This window comes from Calypte anna, chromosome 13 (genome assembly GCF_003957555.1).
Source record: "Calypte anna isolate BGI_N300 chromosome 13, bCalAnn1_v1.p, whole genome shotgun sequence".
Taxonomy (NCBI): domain Eukaryota; kingdom Metazoa; phylum Chordata; class Aves; order Apodiformes; family Trochilidae; genus Calypte; species Calypte anna.
The window spans coordinates 15,354,635-15,363,863 of NC_044259.1; the positions used below are offsets into that span (position 1 = coordinate 15,354,635).

A 9,229-nucleotide genomic window follows, 5' to 3' on the forward strand; every position below is an offset into this window, starting at 1 on the left:
CATTTTCCCCTGCTTCAGCTACCAATACTTCTCCTCTTCTACAACTGAGGACAAACAGAATCAATTTAAACTCAGGTGCAGAAGCAGAGACAGTGACATCATGGACTGAGTTTTCTGTTTGTAAAGTGCATGGTAGAATTAGGATGTACCAAAAACAAAACAAAACCCCCAAAACTAAAAATGAGCCCTTTGAAAGAGATACAGAGTGAGAGCAGGATGTCTTGCACTAAGGTTATGTATTTAACAGTTTTACACGAAATATTTATATATAAAAACTTTGTTAAGTGCTTTTCTCCAATTTAAAAATCTAAAGAATTCAAAAATAAGGCATTCAATATCTGAAAAAGTACAGATTTACAAAATGTGTATATTCTGTCATGAAAACTCCACACCAACATTATACACTTGAAAAAAAAAAAATACAAACAGGATATATTACAAATTTATGTAGCAATAACTTAGTTCATACCATGCAATAAAAAGTACGTTAATCAAGATACACAAGCTTTTAAAGTTTCCTAAACTGGAGGGCTTAATTTTGGTTGCAGATGAGGTTGGGTTTTTTTTTTGTTGGTTTTTTTTTTTAATGCAAATTCTCAGAACTGTGGCACTTGAAACTTCACAAAGCAGCTGTTACGAATCATTCCAACTCTGCTCCACAATAGCTGAAACTCTTTTCTCATATTCCCGTTTGTTCTCCTGATAGAGCTGTGCTGCCTGGCTGTTGGCTGGGCTGTTGGGATTAGGTTCATCAAGCAGAGACTGTCACAAAAAAGAAAAAAAAAAGGGAAAAGAAAATGTTAGATCAACCAACACATTTTAAATGAGGGAAAAGAAAACCAACTTGTAGCTCTCGCATCACCTGTGTTACAGAAGGGAGAAATGACTCAGAAGAGCCCAATTAAAAAGTAAACCAGTTAAATTCATGGTTAGGCACCATAATTACACTGCTGAACCTCCAATTATACATTGCCCAAGCATAAGCACTGCATACACTTCTGGGTTCAGAAACATAACAAATACCTGGTCATTTGTGCCAGTTAGCAGTGCTGTGCTAATTGATCAGTTGGTAATTACACTCTCATTGTCATTCAGGACTAAAGAGGGGCCTTTAAGATGCCTGCTACCAAACTGTTGAAACAATCACACAGGGGAAAAACAAGTGTATGTTTTTGCTGTGCCAGGCCATTTTTAGTGATTCCAAGGAAAGGAGGTTTCAGCAGTTATTGACTCCTTGAGGACCTCACAGGGCAAGGCTTCACCACCAAGGGTTACTGCTGTTTTAAGAGCCAGGCAAATTTCTACATCTGGTGTCCTTAATTCACTGAAAACAGTTAAATCCAAATCATTAACTGCTTTCCTCTAAAAAACATCTAATAGCAGTTTTGTAGCTCAAACTCAGTAATTTCATAGGTCAGCATCTTAGCCTTTATCTGATCTGAACAGCTACTGCTTAGCTCATGAGTGTCTGAAATCCCCCTTGACACAGACACTTGCTATCCTATCCCTGAACTTCTGGAATACAGACTAACAGCAGCATAATTATTTGCTAAAGTAGGTGTACAGTTACCTGAATTGAAGTTAAAATAGATGAAACATCATATGTTGGACTCCAACGATTCTGAAGAATATCTAAACATATGCTGCCATCTGCATAAACTGTGAACACAACACAGAGAACATTTAGAAACCAACAGCTTATTTTATCTTTTTGTTCCTTACATGCTGTTCAAGGCAGACTTAACTGTTCCAATTCAGCCTGTGCTTAAATTAATGCTTTAGGAAAAGAGGACAGCAGTTATGTTTCACAATTATTTGTAGTTTGATGCCTTGTATTTTGAAGATCTATTACTTAAAGTAAAAGAACACCCAAGAGGAAAAGAAGAAAGGTCTAAAAATTATGGCATTAGCACAGGAACTGGCAGACTTGGTTTCTTGCTCCTCTTGTGTGACTGGCCCAGATACACACAGAGAGACATTTACTATCTGGATTCCTGTCAGTAGTTTTAATAGAAGAGCCTGTATGAACTGGATTTGCCACTCCAGCTCCTGCACCCTCATCTTCTCACTTGTTCACACCAATAAAAACCCAACAAATTACCAATGCCCTGTCAGAGACACACAGTCTGTGTATAAACACAAATGGTTGGAGAGCCTACAAAAGTCACAAAACTGAGGTCACCTGTGTGCAAGGAGGGCTCTGGCTACAGGAAATGCTGCAAGGGGCTTACACCTCAATCCTCAAATTGAATCTAAACCCCTTTGCTACAGAAGGGCTTGGGAAAGCAAAAGATGCACTTTGTGTTTTCTGCAAGTAACTGGGCAAAACCCAAGTGCTGGAGCAGGAGCTGAGGCACTTCTGCACAAGGCTGCCCTGGGCTCCCACCCTCTTCCTTACACTGTACTGGTTGGTACAGGGAACCAGGGAAAAGACTAGGCTGAAATCCTGCCTGAGAGAAATAAATGACATTCAGCACAATCAGTTCCCTTCTCCAGTTCACAACGTGGCCACACATCCATAATTGCTGAATGGAACAGGGCAGGAATCTGCAACCAAAGATTGCCTCTTCAAGCCAGCCTAAGCACAGCTGTTGCTGAAAAAGCTGACAGGCTTTGCTGCTGAGGTTATGTATTGATTAGAAAGAGACAAATAGCTGCTGCTTAATGGCATCATAATTCTTAATTTTTCATCAAGCAGTTGCTGTCCTAAACATCTATTTAAGAGGTGGCAATGAAGAGAGATGGAAGGCTGTTAAGCATTCTGAAGCATTGCAGAATACATGAACCACACTGTAGTATTTAATGGGTATCATGGCTAAATAAAAGTAATTTACTCACCATTTGGATGGAACATTTTTGATAAAAACCTAACAGTTGGAGGCTTATTTGGGTATTCTTCTGAAAATTCTATTACTAGTTTAAAAGTACCTGTCCAAGCAAACAGAAATACAATCAAATAACTAACAAGAAAACTACCAAGTTCCCCCAGGAACATATAAAACATCATTTAATTTATGGGCTTCATGATCAATATTCCTTCTCACCATTAAATAACCAAGCACCACCCAGTCTGGGTTTTTTTCATAGATTTCAAGTGATAATGGCACTAAGGAACTACTGCTTGGTGGCAGAGATAAACCCAGCACAGCCCCAGCTGGGGAGAAGCCTGGAGAGTTGCAGTGTACAGGGCAAAGGCAGCTGGAGCCAACATCAACTACACCACTGCTCCCCCCTCTCCTTTTTCTGTGACCTGACATGTTGGTTCCATGGATTTGGTGTTCCATGACTTTTAGGTGTTTCATTAAGAAGGCACCATGATGCCAGCAAAGAGAGACTGGAATTTCATAATCAACAATCCCAGTCTTTGGAGTTCATGACTGAATCACTGAAAACCTTTATTATGGATCAGTGAATAATCCACTGTAACTCTTCCAACTTAACATAGAGAAAAACCCATCTGCTGCTGATAACTGCAATAATACTGTAATTATTAAACTCATTATTCCTCAGATGCCTCAGGGAGGTTCATTACACACCAACTTTCATGTTTATGTACAAATTCTCTATTCCCTCCCCCTCCCTGCCTTCCATATTCAGAACAATTCATGATTTTTCACCTGTTCTTCATTAGGAGAAGAGATGAATCAAACATGCCACAAAGATGAAACCTCAGCAGAGCACACAGCTGTGGGGATGGGGAAACATCTGGCAGCAGGAGACCAGGTTCCCCTCTGAAAGCTCTGGTGTATGGGTACAAATGAGCCCTGACAGCAGCACTGCTTACAGTGTCCTATCAACCCCTTATGACAAGACACTGCTTACATCAAAATACATACAGCCAACAAGACTTTACTCCTTCACTTGCTTGCTTAGTTTATTCCAAGTTATATACAGATTATATCTATTTTTTTCAAAGCAGAACAATGTTAATGCTGGCAATATTTATAAGGATGACAGAGGAAATAAAAGTTGGCTGCTTACCATCTTCAAACGGCGTCCCTTCTGGCCTGAAAAGTTTAAAAAAATAAAACTCCAGTTAAAAATTATCATTACCTACTTCTAAACATCCACAATAAATGCAAATCTTCTTCCTCATCTTCCCAAGATACACGGGGAGCAATAACGTAACTATTTAGAGATGTATCCAGAGGCAACCTCCTCTAACACCTTCCCATAGTCAATCTGCAGGTCGAGATATCTGCTTCATCACCCTGAACAATACTGTGTCATTATGTGACAAGATGGTAATTAACCATCCAATTACTAGCAAGCATCCTTCAGTTTTATGAAAGGATCCTGAGCCAGGAAAGGATCCTGTTCTGTAGGATATGTCATGCACCTTCCTAGACAAAATCTGTACCTTGTTTGACTGGGAATCAATCCAATCACCACTAATACATCTGGAGGAAATCTACTTTTCCATAACCCAACTCCTACACAGTCCAACCTATTTATTAAGCCATATGTAACCTTTATTCAACAAAGAAGATGAACAAACTTTAGGTTTTTTTCTTTCCTACATATTCTGTATTACCCTTGAAAACAGATTTTTACTGCAGCAGACATTTAGTCATATTTCTAAGCTTCCTGACTCAGTGTTCATAAAATAAAAGAATAATTGTAAAAATAAATCCCAGGTTTTTGTTATGTTTAGCCCTTTGATATAGAATATTATCATGATCAAAAACTCTTACCCAAATATAACTGCATTCCATTGCATTATATTATTCTCAGATGGTGCACCACTGACACCCACAGGAGGGTCTTCTTGCAATCTGAAAGTTACAAATACACAACAAGCAAGCTTGATATAAATGAAATACAATTTAACAGCAATATCCAGAATCTGTAAGTATTTTCTCATTCCAAGTAAATACAAAAAGTATCACAAGCAGACTACCAACACTCCATGAAACAAATGCACATGAAGATTTTCTCCCTTACTACACCAACACACTATGACAGCCCAACACACTGGATTAAGTGTGCAGGGAGCAAAGGATTAACTCTAAGAATAATTTAAAGCACCACATACAGCTGGGATTTACAGGGCTACAATCATGAATTATGAGAGAGGAATTGCTGCTGGCTGCCACGACAAAAAGAACAAATTACAAACAGGAGCTGAACTCCAGCCAGTGACACTTGCAGGGACCAAGCACAAGGGGCTGTCAGAACTTTTCCTGCATTCCCTGATCTGTGTGCACAATGCAGCTAAATTTGGTATAAGCCTGTTTTGACTGGTGAGCTGATTGCTTCAGAAGGGAGCAAGGGGAAAACCTTTGTACTGTTCCCTCTCACCAGTTCAACAAATGTGTTTCTCTTTAAAGCAACTGTGGAAGCATTTTGAGTTCTTTTTAGTACCTTAATCCTTGGACTAGGGGAAAGCACCTTACTTGCTGAAAGTCACATGAACCTGAACCATGCAATATATATATATATACATTGCAAGCAAAAAGAAGGGAATCCAGATATCCTCCTTCTGCATACCAATGTTTCTGCTTCAGCATCACCCAAAACCCTGGACAACACGACCCAGTGAGTCCCCAGACAGCTGATGAGCATTTGCCTGATCTGACCCCTTCAGTGACAGCTCCTGCCCACCCACCTTCTCCCCCTCTTCAGTTATGCAAGAATAAAGAAAATGAAGTGGCTGCTGTGGCTTCAAAAGCAATTTGACCACATCAGAGCACACTGTTATGAACAAGTCACCACCAGAAGTCCTGCAGACCCAGGGACAAATGCTAACTAAAGCAGGGCTCCTTTGGCAGCTCAGATCTCCTCTGAACTCTGTTTACCTCCTTGCTTTCCGAGCACAAACAGTTCAGACAGCTCAGTATCAACACCATAAACCAGGCACTATTTTGGTCAGGCAGAGCAGGAATGGGACTTCTTCCTACACAGCAGGGAGGCTGCTGCATGCCAACAATAATGCCAAAGCATCCAGCCTCACAAATGCATCTGAGGATGGCTTTGGTTTTCAGAGCAATCTAAAAGCTGATGTACATGCTGCTGTCAAAGAGCCCAGCTACAAAATGGTTGTGGCAAGGACTGGAGACAGAGACTGTTCCACGCAGGGCCTGGAAAACTTTGAAGAAAATGCAGGATTTGTAGCCCCTTTTCCAAAAAAAAACACAAATCAAAACCCAACAAAACTAGTCCACAAACAAAAAGCAATTCATTTATTTTTCTGTTGGTTTAAATCCAGAAAAAGAGAGGACACCCAAAATCTGTTGAAAAGCTCTCTCATCACTGCTCTCGAGAACCACAGTATGCAAAAGGAGTTTATATTTAATAAAGTGAAGCAGAGTTCACAGCACACACTCTGCTTTTTCAGTATGAGGTATAAGTAATGTAAGGGTAAACAAATAGATAACCTATTGTAAGAAAGAGAAAAGTAAAAACACATGACCTAAAAAAGTTGCCTAAGTTTTGGGGTAATAAAGATATCATATATTTGATAAATAAATTTTATTTACGTTTATTTCATTACTTTTCCACTGCTCTAAAGTCTTCTCTCCACCTTAAATTTCAAAAACTACTAAACCAGTCCTTCTAAGATTAAAGAAGCATTAAAAAACCCCATGCCTGACTGCAATCCTGAAAAATTACTTAGTTCCTCGGCATGAAAAAATAACTGGTTCATGTCATCTGTGTAACCAAATACAATAAAAAAGACTGAATATCCTGTTTGGATTTGAACAGGAATCAAGCAACACCCACCCAGCAAACACCAACACCCAAACACGACAGAGGAGGTTGTTTCCACATCCAAGATGTCCAGCTTTTTGTAGAGTCATAAATCAGGCTTTTACCATGGCAGCTCTACAGGCAGCCACGTAAAACAACTACACTCCACGTCACCTGTTTCCTGATGCATTTTCAGATACTGGTATAACATAACTATGCTAAAAAAAGAGACACTATCAAAGCTGACTCACCTCCAAGAACTTGTGAGCAACTCCAGTCCAGAGAAATCATACAGCATACTGTAAAGCTTACCAAAGAACTCCCACCACCATCTTTTTCCACACTAAGTGTGTTTACATGTCAGACTGGAAATAAATTATTCTAGAGTCTGTGGTTCAGACATTAACATTTAAAAGTCTGCAACTAATAACTGCTGCTTTGGCAGGTTGTATATATTATACAAAAGACTCCTCACGGTTGAAAGCCTTGGAATAGCATGTGCATAAAAACATTAAAGGGCATTTTGGGTTTTATTACATACAAAGTGCTTGCTAACTCTGCACTTCATTTTTAGACGTCCATCTCGAAATCGTACTTGAGAGACCTCTGGTCCTGGACGATTCGAACACATCTGAAGCTTGCTCTGCTCAGAACACTGGGCCGAACACCTTCGGTATTCAAACACCTTGTGCGAGGAAAGGGAGGAGGGAAGGCTGGCACAAACACTCAGCCGGGCCAGCTCTGCACCACCCGACCCTTCCAGGGCAAGAGCACCCCTCAGATCTCCACATCTGCTCACTCCAGCGCTCCTCAGTTTCCCCTAAACGCTCCCAAACCCCCAGCTCACTCAGCAGCCAGACTCCCACCCCGTTAACCCCGCCTGTTCCCCCAGTGCCACCCCTGCCCAGGCTGCTCCGACCCGGGCGGTTCCCAGGCCGGGGCTGCCCCCCTTTCGGAGGCTCCGCTTCAACTGTTATCCTCAGACGCCCCCCGCCGTCAGCACCCGGGCGAGGCGGACACAAACAAAGCCGGCCCTGCCCAACGGGACCCCCGGAGGGCACGGAGTGGGGGACGGTGTCACCCCGGCGGGCTCCCTGAGAGGGGCACGGGCGAAGCCGCTGTCCCCGAGCCCCCGACGGCACCCACCGGGGGAAGGACCCGGGGCCTCCGCGGTAGCTCCCGACAGCGGCACAAAGGAACGGGGCCAGAGGGACGGCCCGGGACACGCCGCCTCCGCCACGGCTCCTCAGTGTTCCGCTGCCCGCGGTAGGACGGGCCCCCTCCCCGTACCGGAGCAGCCCAGCGGTGCGAGCCCAAGCGCCGGCCCCAATACGGCCGAGCCAGGCCCGCAACCCGCCAGCGCTTCCCCCGCTGCCAGGCCGGCCCTGTCCCCCTAGGCGGGGGGAAGGTATCCCCACATCGGGCTGGGGGAGCTTAGGGGTGGGGGAAGGGGGCTCCCCGCTCACCTCTTGAAATCCCGCATCAGCCTGCGCCTCGCCGGGGTGGACATGATGGCCGCGGGGAAAAAGAGTCCGCGGCCGCCGCGCCGCCGCCTCCCTCCGCCGCCTGCACAAACAACTCGCAATGGCGTCTCCCTCCGCGGGGGGCCGGGCCGGGCGACGTCGCGGGCGGTCGGGGCGGGGGGAAGAGCTCGGTCCAGCCCGGTCTGGTCCGGTCCGGTCCGGTCCGGTCCAGCCCACAGCAGCGCTGGGAAGGGGAGGGAATCCCTTGCGCGCAGCTCCGCACCGCTCCGCGGAACACCTGGGGGCAACCTCTGCACCCTGAGGCGATTTGGGAGAGGGAGCTCCTGAAGGAGCCCGCGGGAGGAGGCAGGGAAAGGCGGGGGCTGGGGGAAGGTCTGCGCGGCGTGACGTGAGGAACAACCCCGCGTCATAAATCGGGTTAGAAAAATATTTGCTCTCCGCTGGCCCATGCTGTGGAGGAAGGTCGTGGGGAAGCGGGGATGTTGGGTTTTAATTTTTTGATCCCATTACTCCCTTCGATGTCGTGATCCAGTTCCTACACAGAGCCATGGAAGTTACCCCAAAAAGTGGTTTGTGGGACTGCGTGTACCTCCTGGCTTTCCCTTCAGATGAGTTTTAAGGAGGTCAAACCATCACGGGACTCATAATGAAGTGCCAGAAATTAACACCGTCTCCATCCTGTCCCCCATCCCTTCACCTTCAGCCACCCCTCAGAGATCATCCATCCAGCCTGGACAAACCTCAGAACCGCTTCGAGCCAAAGTTTGTGCCAGTCCTGTGTGGTGTCCAGTGACAAACACGGACCCAAGCGCTGCTCTGAACCAGTGCCTCACACCGGGCAGGATTGTACCCTGCAAGGACTGACCCTACGGATACAGTTTAACCTAACATCCTACCTCAGTGAAGATATCCAGATGTTAGAAGTGAGATAAAAGCATAGGAATTCACGTACAGCCTGATACTGTGAGGCAATAAGGTTTTAAAAGATGGTTGGTAATAAGAAATTATAATTCCTGACTCTAGTGGGAAACAATTCCCACCAGGCAATCATTCCT

General features: G+C 44.4%; 1 protein-coding gene across 2 annotated transcripts; it reads right to left on the bottom strand.

Annotated features, from left to right (window-relative positions):
* Positions 1–217: 217 nt before the first annotated feature.
* Positions 218–8,379, bottom strand: UBE2B (ubiquitin conjugating enzyme E2 B). Of its 2 annotated transcripts, XM_030459136.1 has the most exons (6): positions 8,157–8,379; positions 4,695–4,775; positions 3,982–4,007; positions 2,839–2,928; positions 1,571–1,659; positions 218–762 (listed from the first exon to the last, which is right to left on the bottom strand). In XM_030459136.1, exons 1-6 carry the CDS (start codon positions 8,198–8,200, stop codon positions 634–636), a joined length of 459 nt encoding a protein of 152 aa, XP_030314996.1. In that variant the 5' UTR covers positions 8,201–8,379; the 3' UTR covers positions 218–633. The 2 variants fall into 2 exon arrangements, with proteins under 2 accessions (XP_030314996.1, XP_030314997.1); XM_030459137.1 differs by lacking the exon at positions 2,839–2,928.
* Between the last annotated feature and the right edge of the window lie 850 nt (positions 8,380–9,229).

Bases quoted from the DNA above. Each gene is read 5' to 3' on its own strand.
- UBE2B (XM_030459136.1), bottom strand. From the start codon at position 8,200: ATGTCCACCCCGGCGAGGCGCAGGCTGATGCGGGATTTCAAGAG. The intron at 4,776-8,156 runs GTGAGCGGGGAG...TGTAACTTTCAG, and splicing joins CTGATGCGGGATTTCAAGAG to ATTGCAAGAAGACCCTCCTG. The intron at 4,008-4,694 runs GTAAGAGTTTTT...TAAACTTTTCAG, and splicing joins TGGAATGCAGTTATATTTGG to GCCAGAAGGGACGCCGTTTG.